At 42.2% G+C, this 23,890-nt stretch overlaps 1 protein-coding gene across 1 annotated transcript; it reads left to right on the forward strand.

The window, feature by feature from the left end:
- The first annotated feature begins 1,183 nt into the window (after positions 1-1,183).
- On the forward strand, positions 1,184-23,113 carry LOC135208836 (putative Dol-P-Glc:Glc(2)Man(9)GlcNAc(2)-PP-Dol alpha-1,2-glucosyltransferase). Its single transcript, XM_064241400.1, has 5 exons — positions 1,184-1,388; positions 4,181-4,366; positions 5,290-5,452; positions 6,066-6,193; positions 18,342-23,113. The coding sequence occupies exons 1-5, from the start codon at positions 1,221-1,223 to the stop codon at positions 19,074-19,076; spliced, it is 1,380 nt and encodes a 459-aa protein (XP_064097470.1). The 5' UTR covers positions 1,184-1,220; the 3' UTR covers positions 19,077-23,113.
- Positions 23,114-23,890: the final 777 nt, after the last annotated feature.

The raw sequence follows: 23,890 nt of genomic DNA on the forward strand, positions 1-23,890 counted from the left end.
CTTTTCCCCTGTTAAGGTGTATTATTAGTCTTATGGTTAGTTTAGCAAGAAATGAATACAGGGAGATTATGTGATAAGAAAAATTTAATATTAAAGTATAATAGAGAATCGGTATTGAAAAACTAACTTTATGAACATTTTCCCATGAAAAATCACCTGTTCAACTTAATATAATCAGTATGGGGATCTTTAAAAATATTGTAAATGAGAACGTAAACCGTAGCACTAAACTAAGGCTCGTCAAGAAAAATTAAAGATACTCCCAGCCCTTTCACTTTGAATGTTAAAATATTAGAAGGAAACATTGTAGGTAGATACTTGAAGATATTTTTCATTGCTTTATTTTACAATTTCTAAGTACATGCGTATATCTCCGCAAAGAGATTACAAAAATACACTGAGCCCGTTTTGCCTCTGACTACCGGCTCATCACCTTGGATGTGCGTAGTATCCAGCAGGATTTTACATGGTCCTAATGCAATCTCAGAATGAAATAAAAGTGGAACGAGAATAATTGTTTTATTATGTCTGCATTCCTTTGGAGATTACTGGGTTATGCTGTTTCTTGTGAGTAAAATTAAGTCCTAATTATCTACGGCTTTTAGTTGCCTGAAATTACACTTTTGAAGTCAATTCGAGATCAATGGTTCGCGAAGAGGCTTTCAGGCTTCGCGGTTTCATTAAGACACAGCTGAAACACAAAGCTGCCCTATTCCATCTTATATGTTTATCTGGAAAAACTATAAAATACTAATTATTTTGGTTATCAGCACATTTTATTTGTAAAGATAGTTATCATATGTATAAAAGTTAAACGTACAATAAAGAATACATTATTAAACTAGATAAACTCTTCGGTCCTTATTAGTCAGGCAATTTTGCCTTATAATTTTGAAGTTATAAACTAAAGTGACAGAAGTTGTAAGACGGTTTATTATAATAAGCGATATAAAGTGTTTCTAGCAGATATTTTGTAGCGTCTATTAAAGTATTCATTTTATTTTTGTCTTTGCGAGAACGCTTGTTCTTATGTAATTGGTAGACCCATATCCATTTGAAAATAGCTTTGAGCTTAGATGAATGTTTAAAACCCTTGCAGAATACATTTGAATTGCTAAGAGGCGGCGTAATCTAGTATTTGAAGATTAGCGCAGGTCAGGTTATTGTATGCTGAAACGCGCCTTCCATTCATATGTCACTTTGTAAACAAAACAACAGACATGGGAACGCCGCAACCTGCGTTCATTTTCCCCCTAGTCATAGGCTGCTTTACGGCAGTAACATACGTATTCTTTGTGATAGTCTACACAGTGCAACCAAAAGCTTTTGTCGATGAAATTTTCCACATACCTCAAGCGCAGAAAATTTGTGACGGTAATTTTCATGAGGTGAGATGGTAGGCTATGATACACCGGGTTGTTCTGGCAGGCCATGTTAGTCTAAGCCTTAATATAATAATAATACATTTATTGCGCAAAATCCTACCTAGGCCTGGTCCTTTTTAGGCTAATGCTGCTATACAGTTGCACATATTTCTCTCTGCAATGCACAATGTCTCCATTTTGGGGTGGGAGGGGAGGGGTGATGTTTTAGGAGTGAAGATCTTTGCATTGTCATGTCAGACCCAAGTACAGTTTGGTAGATTAAGGTTAAGATTAGGATGCATCTTTATTAAATTTGGGTAAATGTTTAGGAGAGGGCCGCACGAGTATTTCAAAGTTTAACAACAAAAACAGCAAGAAACCACCAGGTTGGTGTTCCAGAATGCATGGAAACATGAGGAAACTCTAAAAACAAGAATCTGTCACTTACTCTTACACATATAATCTAACCCTAAACCTACTACTACTGGGGTTTTTGGGTAGGGGAGCAGGAGAAAAGTGATTTGCGAGGCACCTACCTACCTAACCAAACACAACTGCCTAACCTAACCAAGGTCTCCGTACCCCTACCTAGGCTTAGCGGGGGGGGCAAAGCAAATCCGCTAATTTTTGTGTGTTTCACTTCAAGATGCTGGAATTTCGTCAACAGGAATTCGAATATTATCCCCTAAATGCTGCTCAGCAGAAGTGCTTGCTACCGACTGAATGTCTAAGAAGGAACTGAAATAGCATTAGTAGGATAATGTATTCTTGCGCCGAGAAAACTTTCAAACACCCGCCCCATTGGCCAAAGTTTCTGAGGTGTCAAAAATGAAACTGTGATTGGCCAAACATGTAAGACATCATAGTGTACTCGTTTCTCTGCAGATTTTAGTAGTTACATGGTTCATTTGAGCTATAACAAGACACAGTAAACAATAATAAAGGACTTAGAAAAAATCTGGGAGGAAGACAAGAGTAGCATGAGTTTGATCGCTGATATTTCAATTTTATTGAATTTCACTACATTATCTCACTCATATACCACTCTTTACATACATTCCAACACATTCTAGTTAAAAAAACATTGAATATCTCTGATAGCGTCATGCGGCCCTCTCCTAAACATTTACCAAATTGGTGGTAGATGAAAAGTAATTGCCCCATGTCGGGTATTTAATTGGAAATTTACTTTTTATATAGTATTTTGATTGCTTATTAAGAATTTACACTTACATTTTGTCGATCGGCTTTAATTACCCCCAGGGGCTAGTACTAAACACGGCAAAATACATTTGACACCCCAATCCCTAGTGACCTTCATATTTGCAGGACCATTCCTTGCAGGTCGTAGAGTTGTTTCTTAGAAATACGAAATTTTCTATTGATCTGCTTTATAAAGCATGTCACAACCTACAGAAAATTGTGCTCAGCTTTATACTTGACAATACTATAAGGGTAATATATCTTAGACTAGTATGGCCTACTAGTAGATTAATTTCTTACCCGCACAGATTCAGTAACTATTACCAATGGCCGTGTGATAGTGGTTGTTGTTTTTTCTTGTGTACTGAGAAGGGCCATTGAATGTTACTCCAGTCATTGATAAATAGGCTACTTGACACTCTACTCGTCACCAGAGAATGAACGGTAGTTTTTCGGAAAACTCCAGCCTGCTATTTCTGAATACTCCAGCTAGGCATTTTTGCTTGAAAAACAATTTTGCATTTTTCATGTAAAAATGGCCAGGAAATGATAGTGTACTAAAAAAAAGAACCTGAAAAACCAACCTAACATAACCTAGGGGTGTTTGCAGGTTACAATCTTGCCGTATTATCTTTGGAGGGTGGCGGAGGGCTGGTATTATCTTACCTTATAAGTTGTAATTTGATTTTTTTTCTGTTATTAACCATTTGTACAGGTTATGTATTGGGAAGAAATTATTGTTTTTATGTGTTTTACCTAGGAAAAATATAAATTATAATGTGGGAGGTGGCTGGAGTCTTCCGAAAAATAACTGAATAAGCTGTTCTCAGTTATCATTTATTTTCTGCATTCATAACTGATATTGTTAGTGATTTTTTTTTGCCCAGTCCCTCATAGCCTTATCCATCAATTAGGGTATTGTGGGTACCCAGTAGATCAGAAGTGGTTTTGGGTTGGGAAAAGCATGAATGAGATTATTTCCACTGACAGGAATAGTTGGAAATACATAAATCACAAAGACAAGCATTCCAAAATATACATGGTTCACATGTACGTATAGCCTAATCGGTAACAAACACAAAACTTATAGAGCCCAAGGATGTGGCTGTAATTTGGTTCCTCTCAGTATAAACAATCTTTGAAAAGCAGGTCTCATATATTTTCTCTTAATTTCTAAGTACGTACGTAGTAGTTCTCCAAATTTTTGAGGTAACAGATGTGGTGGGTTGGAAGGTCATTTATATTCAACAAATATTTTTCTGATTTCATTATTTTTAGTCTACAAAAGTTAGGTGCAAGGCAGTACAGGCATGTAAAGAATAATATGCATATTATAAACTGTACCTTGATTTTAAGGATTTTATATATCATTTGATTTGAATAATGATAAACTGGAAATGCAAACTAATTCAGTTGTGATGTTCTACAGTTTAGAGGTAAAACTAAATGCTTGTGAATTGCTGTGTATTTATGTGAGAATGTATTATTGTACTTATATGTAGATATTTGTTAGGTTAGGTTAAACTTTGTAATAATAATCTCATACATAGTTACTAACAACACTCTTTTAGCTATTTAAAAATTTGTATGCAATTTTTTTCTTGTATTTTCAGTGGGATGATAAAATAACTACACTCCCTGGTTTATACCTATTTTCCATTGGACTAAATGGACCTGTTTCTTGGATTCTGGGGCGAAGACTTTGTGATGTCTTTTCTCTACGAATCACAAACTTGGTTGCATCAGCATTTATGTTATCTACTCTACACAAATTGTTGGTGTACTTACATGGAAAAAAGGTAGGGTGCTATTTATTAAATGATTGGTTATAGTAATTAGTAAATATTTTTTATTAGGATATGCTATAAGTGGAGAGTAGATTAATATAAAGTGGAACGTAATTTTGTATATCTGACAGCACAACAATAAAGTTATACAAGTGCTACTTGGCTCTAGTTGAGAGTAGGCCTAGGTAACACACAAAGAGTTAATACACAGGAAGTAGTGAATATACAGTGTAGATTAGTAGTTTTGTACATCATACAGTACTACAAAAAGGTTAGGTCAAGTTCTAGATATCTTAATTAGTTGTAGAACATGAAGGATCAGCTAACTTTAGTAGGTTGGTATGTACGCACAAGGTTTGCCAAGTGATTTACATACTGAATTACTTTTTGTATAGACATTCCCATCTGTGTAAGAGCAATAAGTTCAAGGTTGCAAGACTCATAAAATTTAGTTTTATTTTGGAAACTATTCATATTCATCTTTTGTATCCATGTATATGCAAATATGATTATTTATCCAAATAAACGAACTTGACTATTGTTATGTTCAGTAGGTACGTTATGTGTCATAATATATAATGCAAATTTCTGTATAAAACCTACAAGCATCCTGAGATAAATCTGTTAGTGATGGTTGTGCACAGTTAGAACTTGAACCTAAACTGCTTCTTAGTTGTAAGTCCAGGTTTGCATCTCATTTTGTCAGTTGTTACTGTTGTTTACTGGTAACCATAATAGTGAAGAGCAGTTAGACAGTTTACAGTATTATGTTAGCAGCTTGTAGCCAAGGTCTCAAGAGTATCTGATACAAATAATGGGCTGTTAAGTAGGTGATATTGTGTTGAACTTCATTATAAAGGAATCTGATGTTGGATATGGACTATACTATAACCTGTTTCCAAATGACTTCCATTTCAATTTATATTTTTTTTCAGGTCGATCACTGGAAACTGATGTTATCTGCTGTGAATTTGTCTTTATTACCTGTGATGTACTGGTTCACATTTTTGTACTACACAGATGTGTTGTCTACTTTGGTTGTGTTTATTATGATACTCCTGCATCTTCACCGTGCTCCTAACGCTGCAGGAATAATGGGTATGTTTTCAACTTCATATATTTTATTTGTATTATGTAATGAGTGGTGTATTAAAATGACTGGGTAAAAAGGTGAGGCAGTACTTTTACACCCTACTTGGGGTCAAACCTCTCATGCCTTGATTTTTATTTGATTATTTTTAAGACGTTTAACTAGACTACTTATTCAAATTTATAGATTAATTGTGCTGTAATGAAGGAGTTGTTCTTGATTGAGAGATGAAAATTAGAACAAAGTCAAGTTGAAGACATTTTGGTTGGTGAGAATAGACTAAGGGAAGACGATAAAAAAGTAAAAGGTAGAAAGCATTCCTTTATGGAACTGCATGAGCTCTGCATAGCACATTTAATACCATCTAGTGTACTATAAAAGGTTCCTTGTTGTCAGTGGTCCTATTACATTGCAAAATCTTAGAACTGGAAAATAATGTACGTATTGCATATAGTAAGGCAGTTTGTATTTTTATGCAAGTCTACAAGGGTTTGTATGAAAGGGTTATATGAAGTACTGAAATTATGTAAAAGGTTCTAATTGTTAGTCAGGTTGGATTAATTTATTCTTTGAACTATTTTCATAATATTTCCTTAAAATGCATTTTTTATTTTTATATAGGTGCAGTGGCTTTTATCATTCGACAGACAAATATTGTTTGGGTTGGATTCATGTTTGTCCTATTAGCATCAGATGTTCTTGGTATCAAGGTTCTAAAATCCCCTATCATGACTTTCAGTGATATAAGGGTAAGTTAAGCACATATTTACATTTGTAGATTTAGGTACCTTTGTATTACTAGATTATTACAAGTTTTATTTCATTCGAATAATAGTACGTTTGGTATAGGTTACAGGTTGACCAAGGTACCAACCACATGTTGAGATGTCACTGTAATACTACCAGAAAAAGCAGGTCCTTCTAAGGTTGGCTAAACAATTTGATTTGGATCTCTTTTTCTACGTACAGAACTTTTCCTTTGCATGCTCATACACAGAATAGTCTACCATATTCACCGTATATTTTCTTCTTTCCCTTTACATTAGATAGCACTTTATATGCCATGCATTTTTTGTTCTCTTGAAAATTCCAAGCCTATAGGTTATAAAGGTCGAAAAGACTTAATGGATTGCAATCAGCCAATCCCTAGTCAGACAGATTTTGTTTGGTTGAATTTGTCAATAAGGTTACTATATGAAACTCATACAGGCAGTCCCCGGGTTACGACGGGGGTTCCGTTCTTGAGACGCGGCGTAAGCCGAAAATCGTCGTAAGCCGGAACGACGCTTGGAAATATGTCTTAAACTAATAAAAAGTTATAAAAACCTTACTTGTAATCCTTTGGTTACACTACATGTTGTTTCCTGTAGTTTTATGTACAACCTAGAGTTATTTTCATAAAAGGTGACACTACATTCTTGAAGTTTTATGTACAACCTGGAGTGATTTTGCAAAATCTTGAGGGCTACAAGAACAGCTGATTACTATTTACGTATCATATAGACTAATTAAAGTAAATGTATCTTTAAATAGGCTTATTATATTAGTAATCAACAAAACATTTCCTGCCATGAGTCAGAGCGTTTAATGAAACGAACACTTCTCTGTCCTATCTGTTCAGAAAATAAACTTGTTCCGACACGGCATACAAACCTTCGGTCCTTTTACAATAGGAAGGTACTAGCGGCAGCTGGATAGGTCGTAAGCTTTCGAACAAGGGGTTCGGTAGTTAACTGCTTGTCCGACAGGCGCGCGCGCGCGACTGGGAGGTAAACAAATCACTTTTGCTTTCGGCCTCACAGCGATGGGGACGTGTGTGTTCGACGCTCTCTGGCCCGCCCGCTTCTCGTCGTTTGCTTTCCTGAGTATATGGTTGTGTTTGTGTATGAAAGAATCATTGTAAGTACAATCATTTCTCTCTTTCTAATTAATTGTGAATTATTGGTCAACGATGGAATCTCCTCGCCTCGCTACCCCAGGAGGACTATGCCCGGGTACCGAAGGGCGTAAATGCGGAAAGTTCCGCTCATTCCCGGAGATTGACCCTCATATTTTGTGCGCTCGGTGTCGGGGGCGCGAATGCACCCGAGCCGAGCCATGTGAAGTATGTAATAATTGGTCGGAGGCGCAGTGGACTTTGTATGAGGGCAGGAAGAAGCGAAGGCCTGCAAAGGAGTCGTCGGAAAGCTCTCCCGCGACTCCTTTGGTTACGGACACTTCGTCTTCTTTCCTGCCGCCCGCTCAGCTTCCACGTTTGGCGCCTTCTCCTTCGGGGGGGGTTTCTAGGTCCTTCTCCTCACCTGACTTGTCGAGTGTGGAGGAGGGCGCTAGATACCCCGACGTCGAGTTGTACTCTGGGTCCTCTATCCGTTCGTCTTCGCGCGAGCGGGTAGAGGATCCTCCTAATCACCCGACTTTTGCTTCCTCAGGTGCGGTTGCCGCGAAGGACGACCTCGGACAGGTGTGGGCATCGTTGGGGCTGCAGGGCGTGCCGAGTGTCCAGGGGCTGCTCTACCATCTCGCTGGCTCCGTGGCGGTCACCCCATGCGACGGTTACGACCACCACCACGACCCTTACAACACCTGGCTACGCTTCACCTCCTCACCTGGTGTACACCCCGCACGCGGTCTCTGTAACACCTACTACATCGGTGCAGGGGCCAGTCGCCGTACCTCGGGGGAGTGTGATGCCGCCACCTGGGTTTGCCGTGCTGCCGCGACCGGACTTCGTGTGCCCGAAGAGCTCGCCCCTGGACCTCCCACCAGTACCAAGGATGTCTGTGCCGCTGGTCCGTCCATCTGGACCGCCTGCACAACCTGCCGTACCTGCCGTACCTGCCCAGCCGCCGTTCACGGACGTGACGTTGACCACTGCTGCCGTTCCTGTACCTGCTCCTGCCGTCTCTACTGCCGTTCCTGTGATGCCTGCACCTGCTGATGTTGTTCCTGTTCCTGGCACCGCTGCTCCCGATGCTGATCTGTTTTCGGACAGGTGCGTCCGGGCCCTGTTGCTTCGGCAACAGCAGCCCCGGCTCCGCTCTGGATGACAGATCTTGACGTCGGTCCTGAGGAGTTGACGAAGAAGAAGAAGAAGAGGAGGAAGGTGTCGTCGTCGTCTTCATCGTCTTCTTCGTCGTCGTCGTCGTCTGCCGCCTCTTCCCTTCTTCTTCTAAGGCTCCCCCGCCGAAGAAGAAGAAGGTCGCCTCCCCCCCCCCTAAGAAGTCTCCTTCGGGAACTTCTAAGGGCCCGTCTCGCTCTGGTGAGACGGGGGGGTTCTTCCGCTGGTCACCCTGCTCCTTCGGGGGCAGGACCCGTCTCTTCTTCCGCAAGGAAGAAGACTACGGGGACCAGAGGAGTGCCGGCTAACACCGGCACTTCCTCACCTGCTGTTAGTGGTTCGGCCACGGCAGCAGGGTCCGTCTCGGCCTCTCGTTCGCGAGAGGTACCGAGTGTACGGTCGCCTAACAGCGGCCGTGCAGCCAAGAACCAGACCTCTGAGTCCGCTCAGCGTCAGGTTCACTGGCACGGAGCGGAAGACTGGTGACAGCCGCTCACGCGACTCTCACCAGACCAGCTCTCGCTCTCGCGGCGAGCAGCTGGCTACCCGGGCGGACGTGACTGGTCCCATGACCGGCCACGGGCTGAGGCTGGGAAGAGGTCCCCCCGTTCGCCGGCACCAGCCACGGCTGGTACCAGCGAACTGACGCCACCGCCACGCACCTGAGGATACGCACGGTCCTCCCACCGTGACAGAGTGGAGCTCGCCGGTCGCCTGACCGTCACTCTCACAGAGAGCGATCGGGTACGGCGACCAGCACCAGCTCCTCTGACACACGAGACCGGGGCCGCTGTTCTCGGTCCAGCCGTTCTCCACAGCGAGACAGGCTCGAACTAGGTCTGCAGCTCGATCGCCACCGCGGGGTTGGTCGATCGCCTGCAGTCTTCCAAGCCCACTGGTTCTGCCAGCGATTGCGAGGAGGGAGCGTCAGGTCTGCCTCTCCCATACCTTCAACCTCCTCGGGTTACACCGGGAGGGGCGAGGTATTGAGGATGATCGTGAGGGGTGCGCCCCTCAGGATCCCACCACGTCGTCGTACGTACCAGGCACGGTTCTCGGACAGCCAGGTCGTACGCACAAGTGGTTGGAGGAGACCGAGAGGGGTCTGTCGCTGTTCCTCCCCTTGAGGGAGGAGGGTCTCGGGAGATGCTCCTGTTTGAGGGACTGGATGGTCCGACTCCGCAGGACGCAGTCACTCCTGAGATCCAGAGGAACTTTGCCGAGGTTATTGCGCTGATTCGTCAGCACAACGACCTCGCGGAAGGATCGCCGCTCCCACCATCCGAGCCCACGTCCCGGCTCGAGTCGTTCTGGGGCCCGAAGAGGGAACCCAGACCGACGGTAGGGTTTGCCGCGTTCTGAGCTTGCGGACTCAGTGCTGGACCAGGTTGAATCGCTTGTCTCCGGACAAGACGGTTCGCTCAAGTCTGGCAGGTCGAGCAAGCTGCTCCTACCTCTGCTGCGACAGCGGCGTTTTTACGTGCCATCTGAAGACCCGATGCCGCCCAAACAGGTGAACCCGGAGTTAGCCAGGCTGACTCCCGGGTGTGTCTCTGCAGCAGCTCCTGTCCGAGAACCTATGGTTCTCGCAGCAAGAGGCACTCGGCCTGGAATCTACCGCCATGGCAGCTTTCCAGGCCGTCTCCTGGCTAGATCTGTGGTCCCTCACAGTATCTAAGGTCGCAGCCAACTCCGGGGAATTTCTCCCGAAGATGACTCGGCCTTTAGGAGACTTTGCCAGTCTGGAGGAAGAGCCATCTCCTTCCTTGCCCACCAGACGGTGAACCTGTGGGCCAACCTGGTTCTCCGACGAAGGGACGCTGTCCTTACTCGGGTTTCCAGGCGGCCGGGCGTGAAGCGGCGTTGGGACTTCGCAACGGACCTTTACGGAGTTCCACGTCTCTCTTCCCAGGAGAGATGGTGGACGCTGCGGTGGACAGACGGCGCACTGACGACAGTGACCGTCTGGTTCACCAGGCTAGTCTCGAAGGCTTCTGGGCAGCCTCGGACTGCGGCCAAGTCTAAGAGCTCGGCTAGCGCTTCCTCGGTGGGCTAAGACGGTAGCTGCGTCGAAGCCCCGGGGAAAGACTCTGTCTTCTTCGACTTCTACCAAGGGGAGCCGTAACCAGCCCTCCTCCCAGCCCTCCTCCTCCCGTGGAGGCTCTGGGAAGAAGTCGAAGAAAGGGGGGAAACGCTAGGGACGGCGTTTCCCCCTCACCTGCTGCCGGAAGTGGGTGGGGGGTGCCTGGCCAGCCATTGGGCAACTTGGCAGCGCTATGGCGCCGAGACCTGGATGTAGATGTCCTTCGGTGGGAGGGATATCTATTACCCTTCGAATCTCGGCCACCCCTCACCTCCAACCCGTCCCAACAGCAGTCGTACGTTCCAGGGTCATCGAAAGGACGTAGCATTGAGACAGATCAAGACCATGCTGAGCAAGAGAGCTGTAGAAATCGTCACGGATCAGTCACCGGGCTTTTACAGTCGACTATTCCTGGTGGAAAAGTCTACGGGAGGCTGGCGCCCGTGATAGATCTCTCCCTGAACCGGTTTGTTCGCCAGACCCTGGTTCACGATGGAGACGGCACGCTCAGTGCTCGACTCCATCAGGGAGAACGATTTCATGCTTTCAGTGGACTTGAAGGATGCGTATTTCCAAATACCCATTCATCAGTCCTCCAGGAAAGTACCTCCGCTTCATCCTCGACGGGACGGTGTACCAGTTCAGGGCACTTTTGCTTTGCTTCGGGTCTCAACCGCCCCACAGGTGTTCACGCGAGTGTTCACTCTGGTGTCTGCTTGGGCCCATTCGCACGGGATACGTCTGATGAGGTATCTCGACGATTGGTTAGTCCTGGCGAGCTCCCGCTCGCAGTTGCTACAGGACAGGGGTATCGACTGCTCGAGTTCTGTCGCGATCTGGGATCGTTGTGAACTTCGAAAAGTCCGATCTCGAGCCCAAGCAGAGGAGAAGTACCTGGGTATGCTGATCGACACGGTAGCAGGGCGAGTCTTCCCCGCAGACTCGCGGATCAGCAGATTCAGGGAGGCAGCCAACCATTCCTGTCTTGGCAGGAACAGGTAGCTCAGCGATGGCAAGTCGTGATCGACACCTGTCGTCACTCGAGAAGTTAGTCCCTCACGGGCGTCTTCACCTGCGGTCTCTTCAGTGGAGACTAAAGGAGAGTTGGTCACAGGCGACGGTCCCCCAAGCTTCCATTGTCTGACACCGGGAGGTGAGGCAGGACCTAGCCTGGTGGCTGGACGACAGGAACCCCTCTTAAGAGGGGTGCCTCTGCGCACTCCCCCCCCGGACATGCAGCTGTTCTCAGACGCATCGACCGAGGGATGGGGGCGCACACCTGGAGGAGTTGCTGACTTCAGGAGTGTGGGACGAGAACGACAAGCACCTTCACATCAATGTACTGGAACTCAAGGCAGCGTTCCTCGCTCTCCAAGAGTTCCAGGACCGCTTGATGGGACACTCAGTGGTGTTGATGTGCGACAACACCACGGTGGTGGCCTACGTCAACAAACAGGGGGGCCTAGTGGTCTCTCCCGTTGTACCAGTTGACTCGGCAGGTGCACGAGTGGGCCAAGGCACACTCAATAGAGCTGTCGGCACGCTACATTCCAGGGAAGAGGAATGTAGTAGCAGACACGCTCAGCCGTCGGGATCAGGTGATAGGGACCGAATGGTCTCTACACCAGGACGTGGCGGAAAGGCTCTTCGACCTGTGGGGGGCGCACCAGTCGTGGGATCTGTTCGCCACCCGGCACAACAGGAAGCTCCAGGTGTTCTTCTCGGCCGTGCCGGACCCATGGGCAGCTGCAGAGGACGCTCTTCAACCCACCCGTACAACCTCTTCGTCTATGCCTTTCCCCCGTTCAGCCTGATTCGCAAGGTGATCAGTCGAGCACTGGTCACCCCCTCCCCGAATCTCAGGATGATCCTGGTGGCTCCCAAATGGCCACAGGCCATTTGGTATCCGGACCTGCTGGCTCTTCTCGCAGGGAGAAACCGAGAGAGATTCCCCCTTGGCACAACCTTCTCGCCCAGCCACACGTCGAGCGGTACCACCGAGCAGTCAGTCCCTACGTCTTCACGGCTGGCTGTTATCCACCATCTCTTGCGAACGAGAGGCTTTTCTCGTAGCGCAGCAACAGAGATGGCTGGAAACGTCCGTCAGTTCCTCTGCAGCTGTACCAGGGGAAGTGGGCCGTCTTCTGTGGTTGGTGTCGTAGACGGGGTCTATCTCCTCTCAGAGCCACTCTTCAGCAGGTAGCGGATTTCCTCGTTTTTCTTCGCCGAGAAGCTCCTCTCAGTCCCCACAGTCAAAGGATACAGAGCCGCCTTGGCTCTCGTCCTGAAACTGAGGGGATTGGACATCTCGAACATCGTTCGAGATCTCCTTGCTTATGAGGAGCTTCGAAAGGTCTTGCCCACCCAGGGAACTCAGCCCCCTGCGTGGGATGTGACTCTCGTCCTTAGGAGTTTGACTCGAACGCCGTTCGAGACCACTCCGAGAGTCGTCAGACAGGGATCTGACCCTCAAGACCATCTTCTTGGGGGCCTGGATTGGCATCGGCGAAGAGAGTAGGGGAACTTCATGGTCTTTCCTATGATGTACGACACTCCAGGGGATGGGGATCTGTGACGCTCGATTTCGTCCCGAACTTCGTTGCGAAGACTCAGAAACCGTCGATCCCTGACGACAGGTTCGAGTCATTCACGATTCCCTCCCTATTGGACTTCACCGATAATGATGCGGATGAGATGCTGCTTTGTCCTGTGAGGGCGCTACGGCGCTATCTGAAGAGAACTCGACACCTCAGGCCTGAGTGTCGACGCCTCTCGTTAGCACCGGGGTCCGGGGTAACCAAGAAAGAAGTATCCAAGAACACTCTTTCATTCTGGCTGCGTGAGGTCATCAGGAGGGCGTATGAGGCTGATGGTAGTGACGACATCCGTACGTCCCGTCCGAGAGCTCACGAAGTCAGAAGTATTGGCCCCTCGTTGGCGTTTCGTAAGAACTTCTCCGTGGCGCAGGTCCTGAAGGCAGGGGTCTGGTCTAACCAGACTACCTTTACGTCCTTCTACCTTCGGGATATTGCCCACAGGTCCTTGGATACCTTTTCCTTGGGACCCGTGGTGGATGCTCAACAGTTGTTGTAGCTAACCCAGACCCTCGCAGGCTGAAACAGCATCGAGTCCTGGTGTGACTGTGTGGATGGATGTGTGAATGAGTGAGTGACTGGCTCCCTCTTCCCGTCTTTTCCTACTCCTCTACCTGTGGGCAGAGGGCCACGGTCGTCACTACGCTGGATGAGGACGAGATGCAGTGAGCTATATGACAGAGCCCCATCTATCCCTTTCACTAGGGATAGGAGCAGAATATCCACCACTTCCTTTCTACAAGGGGAGGGGGGGAAGTGGATGCCTACAAGAGTCAAACCCATGACTTTATATTTGCTCCTGTACAGGAACAAGTTCTTACATTGCTGGTACGAAGAGATACGCTTGCCTCTCTCTTAGTACTCGGTCCAGAGGTCTGACCATTGATCCTGCGGTGCACACCCCGATCAATCGGACAGAGGCTTGGATCCCTCCCTCGCTCTTACGACCAGGGAGGCTTCCAAGGTTGGGCGAACACCAGTCTGTTCACAAAAAGACTCAGATTCCTCCCACCAAGAAGTGAGTCTTCCTATTGTAAAAGGACCGAAGGTTTGTATGCCGTGTCGGAACAAATGACAATTTGTCCAAAATTGCATTTTTCCTAACTATACAAACCTGAGGTCCTTTTACACATAGCCCCACCTCATGCCTGCCACCCCTCACTCTGCAGTTTTTGCTTGGGCCAAAAGCAAAAGTGATTTGTTTACCTCCCAGTCGCGCGCGCGCGCCTGTCGGACAAGCAGTTAACTACCGAACCCCTTGTTCGAAAGCTTACGACCTATCCAGCTGCCGCTAGTACCTTCCTATTGTAAAAGGACCTCAGGTTTGTATAGTTAGGAAAAATGCAATTTTGGACAAATTGTCATGTTATGTCAATCCCCGAGACCACTGTTGCCAAAGCGTCTCTCTCTCTCTCTCTCTCTCTCTCTGATCAAATTACATTGGAAACTTGACATACGATTGCCCTAATATACGAATGTTTTGAGATATAACAGAAAATTTGCGAAAATACAAGCTTTGATATACAACGAAATATTTGAGATACGATTTTGCGATGAGTGTTAGTTGTATAGGCGACCGATAAATGGCGTTCAGTCTGTTTGTTTGTTGGTGCTGCATGTTAACACGTCGTTGTTTAGTTCGTTGTATTTGCGCCTATTTTTCGTGTTATTTTGTCTATTTTATTATTAACCATGGGTCTCAAAGCTAAAGACAAAGCAGGTGATTAAAAAAAAAAAACCCAAGAAAATGATTTCGATGGAAGCAAAACATGAAATTATAGCAAAGCATGAACGTGGCGTTCGTATCGTCGATTTGGCAAACGAGTATGGTCGAAAATCCTTCTCAATATCCACGATCATCAAGCAGAAGGAAGCGATAAAACCCCCGAGACCACTGTTGCCAAAGCGTCTCTCTCTCTCTCTCTCTCTCTCTCTCTCTCTCTCTCTCTCTCTCTCTCTCTGATCAAATCAAATTACGTACTGGATAATGTCTCTCTTTGGATACTTCGATTTTGCCAAATATTGAGGGCTACAAGAACAGTTGATTACTATTTACGTATCATATAGACTAATTAAAGTAAACGTATCTTTAAATAGGCTTATATTATTAGTATCAACAAAACATTTACTGGCATGAGTCAGAGGCCGTTTAACGAAACGAACACTTGTCTGTCCTTAACTCGAGCGTCGGGAAACGAAACCGCCTCTCTCTCTCTCTCTCTCCTCTCTCTCTCTCTTACTCTCTCTCTCTCTCTCTCTCTCTCTCTCTCTCTCTCTCTGATCAAATTACTGGATATGTCTCTCTTTGGATACTTGGAATTTGCGTTGTAATCTAACCAGAAACTTCGTTTTGTTATTATTACTGGAAACAAGCAATGATTTTTTCATATTTGCGCTTTTGGACTGTTATATGTAAACTAGTATGTATTCATTGGCTCGAAAACTAGTTCCGCATATGAGGCGTCACTAAAAAACAAAAAATAGAAAAATAACAACATAAAAAAGTGTCGAAAATCATCATAATCTCAAACCGTTAACGTTTAACGAAACGAACACTTCTCTGTCCTTAACTCGGAGCGTCGGAAGACGCCTTCTCTTCCTCTCTCTCTCTCTCTCTCTCTCTCTCTCTCTCATCTCTCTCTCTCTCTCTCTCTCTCTCTGATCAAATTACTGGATAAATTGTCTCTCTTTGGATACTTGAATTTGCGTTGTAATCTAAGCAGAAACTTCGTTTGTTATTATTACTGGAAACAAGCAATGATTTTTTCATTATTTGCGCTTTTGACTGTTATATGTAAAACTAGTATGTATTCATTCGCTCGGAAACTAGTTCCGCATATGAGGCGTCACTAAAAAACATAGAAAAATACAACAAAAAGTGTCGAAATCATCATAATCTCAAAATTTTTGTTGTAATCTAACCAGAAACTTATTTTTATTAATATACTGTGCTAAACTATAAAGGATTTTTATCATAGTATGCTTTTTAAAAGCGTCGTTAACTCTTAGCGTCGGAAGCGTCAGCGTCGTAACCTCGGAACAAGCGTCGTAACCACCCAGATGGATTTTTCCATTGAATATTAAGAAAAAGCGTCGTAACCTCGGAACGTCGTAAGCCGGAACCGTCGTAACCCGGGGACCGCCTGTATAGATTATCACAATGAATTTTGGAAATAATCATAAAAAAAATTGAAAAGGTTGAGGAGATGGTAGCTAGAAGATAAGTTGAAATTGGTCATGAGAAATGACCGAAAAATTGTATTTTTCTGTTTGTCAAAACAAAGTGGAATAGACATTCTGGCCAAAGATCAAACGACAGGAGACATGACAGAAGTTGGATGAATAAATGAAAGGATGATGGTAATGGAAATGATCTGAGGAAAGAAGTAAAGCATATGTTCACTATGTACAGTACTCACTACGATTAGGAAGACCAAAAAAAGAGAAATGAAAAGTTTGTGATGCATTGACAGGTGTCACAATCACACGGAACACTTATATACTAACTGATAATAGTTGGTCCTGAGGATGTAATGGGAAGATATAGCCAGATAATTTTATCAGCTCCATGGTAATATATTTTAAGAACAGGAATCGATACATTTTTTGAAGGATCCTGTATTCTCTTAACAGTAATATCTCAGAGGGTGGTTGGTGCTTTAGCCAACTTATGTGATTTAGTCCACATTTCAAGCTAACATTCCAGCTGATTTTGGGCTTAGAAACACCTGAATTCTTAGAATGTCATTTTATAGTAAATATCAGTCTTTCTTCCAAACAAACTTTCTTAATCCTCAAAATTTCTCTCTTCATGAATAATCTCACTTTAAAAGAAAAGTAGAAGAAAAACTATTTACATTATTTTAAGCATGATAGGTAGTTTACTAGGTATTTATAGGAGATTGTAAGCAGGAGGAGGTGTGTAGGGTATGTACACCTGCAGCTACTCTATACATATGGTGTATTGTGGCTCTATATATAAGGGATTCAAATCTGGATCATTTTTTTTGTATGGTAGCGACTTGGAACCAAACCAATAAGTAAACAGTAAGGGTAAACAGAAGTGACATGATTCAAAACAACTGTAGTTTCATTTTTCAACTACTTTCATTACAGTTTCTGTTATAAAGGCCTTGACCGCCTATCTGATTGATAAAATGAATAGTTTTGCAAGGATTTGTATATGGAGATTTTCAGTAAGGTCAAAATGAAAATCTTCATAATGATTTACATTAATTTCTTTTCTATTTGGTTGAATGTTCTTACAAGAACCCTGTATCATAGAAATTCCATTTATGTAGAAAATTATATAGGAAAAGTAGTCATTTAAGTGATTTTTTTTTCTTGGAAAGGGCTACGGGATTTAAGTGATTTTTTTTTCTTGGAAAGGGCTACGGGATAGGTTCTTGACTGAAGTTGATGTGAATGATGCTTTATTCATGCCTTAAATGATATAGTTATATCCAAATAAGTAAAAAGTGACCAGTTCCTTAGTTATTCAGTTGGCTTTACTGTACTACTTGGGTTGTCCGTATAATAAGGTTCTCAAGGAGCTGCAGTCGCAAGGAACGCTGTTACGCGGGATCCGGCGACACTGGTGTGTAGCTTGGTTCCCCCTCTCCAGCTCCCCCCTCCGAGCTGTCTGCGACGCTCAGCCTTGGCTTGGCAGCTGATAGACAAGGAACTCCCACTCACTTCTCCCGCCAGGTGCCAATTACGCTCTGTGATTCGTTTTTTGTGTGTAAAAAAACACTGCACTGGTGGACATTCATTTCCAACTATGTGAAGTCTACGGAGAAAATCGTATGAGCATACAACACGTGCGCAAATGGTGCAGAGAATTCAAAGACGGACGTACAGACATCCATAATGCATTTCAGAACCGGAGAGGAGCTGAAAGAAGAGGTTTTAAGCTACCTTCGCAGAGCGGCGGGAGAGTTCTACAATTCAGGCATAGAGAAGATGGTACACCGCATGCAAAAATGCATTGATCTCATCGGCGAATATGTCGAAAAATAGGAAAAAGTCTAAGCTTTCCAAAAACGTACTAGTCAATGCAAATGTTTTTCATTGTGAAAAATCTTTGGGAACCTTCTTTTATGGACAACCCTCGTATATGTATTTTAAATATAAAAAGTTTCATCTTGTTTCTTGAATTCCAGATGTTGCTGAAAAAACTCAAGAAGACTGCTACAAAGCCCTATCGTTTAGCAGAAGTTTTGACAGACCTTGTATATGATACCTTAAGCTATAGCATTGTTTTGATGTCATTTATTGCTTTTGTTTTGTACAATGGTGGTATTGTAGTTGGAGATCGTAAAGCTCATGAAGCAACTGTCCACCTTCCACAGTTAGGGTATTTCTGTCTTTTCTTTTTGATTTTTTCACTACCATATGCACCTAATCATGTACGGCCTTTCATTAAATTGTGTAAAGATAATCTTGCATGTAGTGTGGCAGTATTAGTGATAGGTGTAATGGTGATCCACTCCAATACACTTGTCCACCCGTATCTTTTAGCTGATAACAGGCACTATACTTTCTATTTATGGAATAGATTTTATGGCAAGTTTTCTATTATTAGATACCTAATGGTCCCTGTTTATATGTTTGGCGCATATATGGTTCACACAAGTATTCAGCGTTGTAATTTCTTGTTCAAGGTTTTATTTGTAGGGTGCCTTGTAGCTACAGTTGTTCCCCAAAAGCTTTTAGAGTTCAGATACTTTATCATACCTTTCTTAATGGCACGCATACAAAATGTCTCCAAAAACTGGTGGCAGCTTGGTATAGAGACACTCTACTTTCTTTTCATAAATGCTGTGACACTTTACATTTTTGTCAGTAAAACATTTTATTGGGAAGACAGTTCAGAACCTCAAAGAATCATATGGTAGTCATTGAAGTTAAATTCTTTTTAGTGAAGTTGGTGACTTTTGGTAGGGGTTTATTTGTAAAGTCCTTGTGCTTTTAGCTGCAAGGTCAGAACATGAATTTTACCTTTTCTGGTGTGGCAGTTGTAGGTGAGGAAAACATTCAAAAGAATAATGCACAGTAAAGGCTCTGAATGATGTTTTTGTGTAAATGTATGTACGTGAGTTATAACCTGCCAGTTGTGCAGATCACTCTTTGTCACATCACTGAAGCTTTTGCCCACATCTCCTTGCCACCAATGCTGGGAATTTAACCCATGTCATCTTATCATGAAGTTCAAAAGCTGACCTCAGCAGTCATCCTGGATTTAAATGTTTGATAATATTTTTTTGCTCAGAATTTTCCATAAAGGAGGAAAATGTTTTTATGAGAATGAAATTCTGTCTCGAAATCTATTATTTATAGCTTCTTCAATTGCTTTATGTTGATATGTACTTTATTGTAGATAAATTTACAAATATTATAGAACCTGAATGTTTTTATTGTGAATTAAAGTTCTGTGTTTTTAAAGTAGAGTGCATAGGTTTCCTGCCTTTTGTGAAAGAATGAATGATTCGTAATTTACAATTAAGATATCCTTTAAAGCAGTTCTTGAACATATTTTGTCCTTACTTTACAAGAAAAAGCATAAGAAATTTGACACAGGGTGTCATCTGTCTTGGCTTAAGTGTGTTGCTCTTAGTAACATTAGTTATTTTATAAAGAACTTAATCTTGTAAGTGTCCTGTACTGATATGTCCTAATCAACAGATTTTATAAATGCACGTGTGTTCATGTGGGGAAAACCCTGTTCATGCACTTTACTAATGCCACGATTGCCTGTCTTGTGAAGAGACAGCTCTGAATTCAACTTCTAACTGGCAACACAGTTTCTAGATGACATTTGCAAGTATCTGGCTTTTATATTTGTACTGTCATAGTCACTTTCATCAGATTTAGTGTTTGTGAGTGTGTCTGATGTTATGGTAATGATTTTGCAAATGTATACATTTTGCTACGGGCATTCAAGTAGTTGCTCGGAGAGAGAGTTTTTTATTCTACTATTTATGTGTGGGCATGTCTTTCATTGGTTTAGAGCACTGTAATTTTTTTGTGTGTATCAGCAACTGGATCCCATAGTCTGTTGGGACAGCAATAGAATCCCATTCAAAGCAAATTATATTTCTATTTATATTTGCTTTTGTATCTTCTCAGTCCAACAGTCGTGAATCCAAAAAGTTTGAAGTACTTGACAAGATGTCCAAGGTTATGGGAAAGTCAGCTGTGGGGTATATCAAGTATCCATTAGTCATGTGACAAAAGGGGCTTATGTAAACAGTTGAAAGTTGGATGATAAATGTTTTTGTTCTTTGTTATGTTTTAGCAGAAGTAACTCGCATGAGAGAATGGCAAGTAGTGAGGTTGCCATTTCTACTAAACTTTATTTATCACCAAGACATAAGTAATAGGAAGACTAATAAGATAATAATGTTTGTTGTTCATCTGCTGATGAATCTCTTATTTAGCTCATATTTATTTACCTCAAACATGTGAAAAAAATGGAAGGTAGAACCAACATAGTTTTTAATCCACAAACAGTTCTTACTGCACCAAAGGTGTTAGTTCAGTGCAGGGCAGTATAAAACTTGTTGGATGCAGTGCTGTATAGTTTGGTGCAGTAAAAAAATGGGTGGATGGAGTAAAAAAACACTTGGTTGTTGTGTGGGTCCAGTACTATAAAACTTGATTGGTGGGTGGGTGCAATATAAAACTTGGTTGGTATGTGGGTGTAGTATAAAATTAGATTGGTGCATGGGTGCGATATAAAACTTGGTTGGTATGTGGTTGTAGTATAAAACTTGATTGGTGTGTGGATGCAAGATAAAACTGGTGCAATATAAACCTTGATTGGTGCATGGGTGCAATATAAAACTTGGTTGGTATGTGGATGCAGTATACAACTTGATTGGTGCATGGGTGCAATATAGTTTGGTGCAGTAAAAAAACTTGGTGTCATTTATATTTACGTACTTAAAATACATTATGATGTGACAAAAATTAATACCTCCAAATATTAAATAGTATTTGTAATTATGGAATGATGTCGAATGAAAAACTGAACTGGTTGCAGAAAAATAGAAATACTGTCAACGATAAATTAACAAAAAGTGTAGGTACTGTAGAATACCTAAAGACGTATATAGAATATTACAAATTAATATGGGGGACCAACACTGGTAAAGAGTGGGGAATAGGTATATTTCGTGTGGATTGTTTGAAGATGATGACATTGTGGCAATTTGAAAATAAACTTTTAGGGCATGTCAAGTACCTTGTATATATAGCATATGACGCAGCTAAGTTTGCTTCCGTGGGTAAAGGCGAGCAATACTCCAGCTGAATGGTAAACTGCAAATTTTAAGGATAAAGTGCAGACAATTTTCACCTAGTTGACGAATGGAATGCATCCAAAGTTTGCCACAGGTGCCAACAGCCTCTGGATATTGTGGGATGTGCAAGTAGACACAAGACTACAGATGACAACACCACCATTAGGTAGCTGCACCCTTAACACTGCATTTAAAAAGAAATGTTTCATTTTAGAAATCATGTGATTCATTAATACGCCTCTGTCATCTTTAATTTAGCTTGTGTTACTGCCTAGAATGGATGAACTGTCTGTTGACTTTATAAAGGAGTTTTAAAGACGATATATATGTGAAGTATGAACATTAACCCTGGATACCAAATATTAATTTGATAATGATTGCAGTAAATATCAAATCAGGATGACTTAGGAGTCATTGCCCTCCCTCAGGTTGATTATTTGTATGAATATAAAAATAAACAATCATTTGCTTCATAAATGCAAATGTGTTGCCTCAGTGAGTGTCACTACTTTTAGCTGCACCTATTGATTACCATAAGGTTCTGTACTGTAGGAGTAATGTGTGAGCAGCAACAAGTAAGGAGGAGTCTCTCTTCATTGAAGATCTTGTCTGCCTTCTTCTTTTTTTTTTTTTTGCTAGTTTAAAATGGGGATTCTGGGCTTGGTCTTTTTACTTGATCAGCAGTTATGTCATTAGTTGGGTAAGAAGTTTTTACAAGTGAATATTTTTATTATAAGTAAAAGCAGTATACGTACTATAAAGTAAATTATTACTTTCAAATATTTTGAAGTGTTGATTAGTTCTTCATGAATTTAAACTGTTGTGTAAAACCAAACAAAAACTTCTTTCAGTTTTCTTCTGAAGATTGAAAAAGAAACCCACAAAATCACTTTGTAACTTGTTTACTTCTAAGTGTGTAGTAAAATTAAATGTAAATACTTAGAAGTAAACAAGTTACAAAGTGATTTTGTGGGTTTCTTTTTCAACTGTTGTGTATGTCACCCTTAAGATTATTGTTCTGCTTTGTCATGTTTATAAATGAGTGGATTAATAAGTTTGCACCAAATTAATGTTCTAAGTGTTAGTGAGTTTCTTTTAATTAGAACAATTGAACTGTCATATTTTTTTTTGTCTTGTTAGTTAGCTTAAAAGCTTGAGGTATGTATTTGTGATCTTTTCTTGAATTCTGGCAGTGGTTGCCATACATGGATGTGTTTCGAGTGCCAAAGAAAATAGAAAAGTGTTTTGTTATTACAAATACTAGAGGTATATGATCATTGAAATTTAATCTTAAATAGCCTAGCTAAGACTTGTGTTGTAACAGTTGCATTTATAATAGTGATTTAGAGATAATTCTGGTGATAAAGTGATAACAGTGATGACAATAAGGTAAGATGAGCAGTCTGTCTTTTGATAAAGGCTAAATAGTAAATTGCATAAGTGCTTTCCCTTACAGTATTTAGAAGATTGTAAATATATTTAATAACTCACACAAAACATCCAATTTATTGAAATTGATTTTATCATCCAGTTTTTCACTGCAAGTTGGAATGTGTAGCAAGAATTTATTCCCATGTTAGTTCTGTGCACTTTTCATTTATACATTTATTAAAATAACGTATTTTTTATCATTTGCCTCGTTTAATATCATCATTCATCATATGACCCTTATTTTTCTTGAATTAATTTTGAGTTGCAATGAGACTAAAGTTTCATTAATATATTTTATTACTGAATACGAGTTTTTTGTGAAGTTCTTCATAGGGTTGCACTTGAGATAAATTATTAATTTATTATTTTTTGAGAGTCGTGACTGTGTAATCAATATCAAAATCTGACTTGCATCTGACATAAATGACCAACTAAGTGGAATTTTCCTTGCATAGTAAACCTCATTCTCTTAAGAGGGCACAAGGAATTTCAAAACAAATTTAAATGCTAAATCCAAAGAAGTGAAGCAGGAGTAGCTGAGTATTGATTTAGCCAAATTACATTTTAAAAAATGATAGAGGAAGAATCCAGTGGTGTATAATAGAAACAAATCTCCAGGCATTGCCAGAGGCAGTTTTTATAAAGGAGGAGAAAAATTTAATCAGTGATAGCCTTATCAGGGGGAAGCAGTTTTTTCTGTCTGAATGATTTTTGCTCCCAACTATCTGGAAGGAATTTTGACAACAGAAGGGCATACCATTAGAGAATCCAGCAGGACCAGTTTGCTTGGAGAAAAATTCACTGAAGAATTTTTAGAACAACCTAGAAGCTATCCTTCCACTGAGACTTATCAAGGAGGATTTAAACAAGCTTCTTGTGTCGTAAAAATTGGATGGCCACCTTGATATCCTCATTTTGGCTGGTACAGAAATGGTTCATCAATCATCTGCCCCAGTTGGTAGACAACCCCAGGGCGA

The sequence above is a fragment of the Macrobrachium nipponense genome, chromosome 35 (assembly GCF_015104395.2).
Source record: "Macrobrachium nipponense isolate FS-2020 chromosome 35, ASM1510439v2, whole genome shotgun sequence".
NCBI classification, from domain to species: Eukaryota; Metazoa; Arthropoda; class Malacostraca; order Decapoda; family Palaemonidae; genus Macrobrachium; species Macrobrachium nipponense.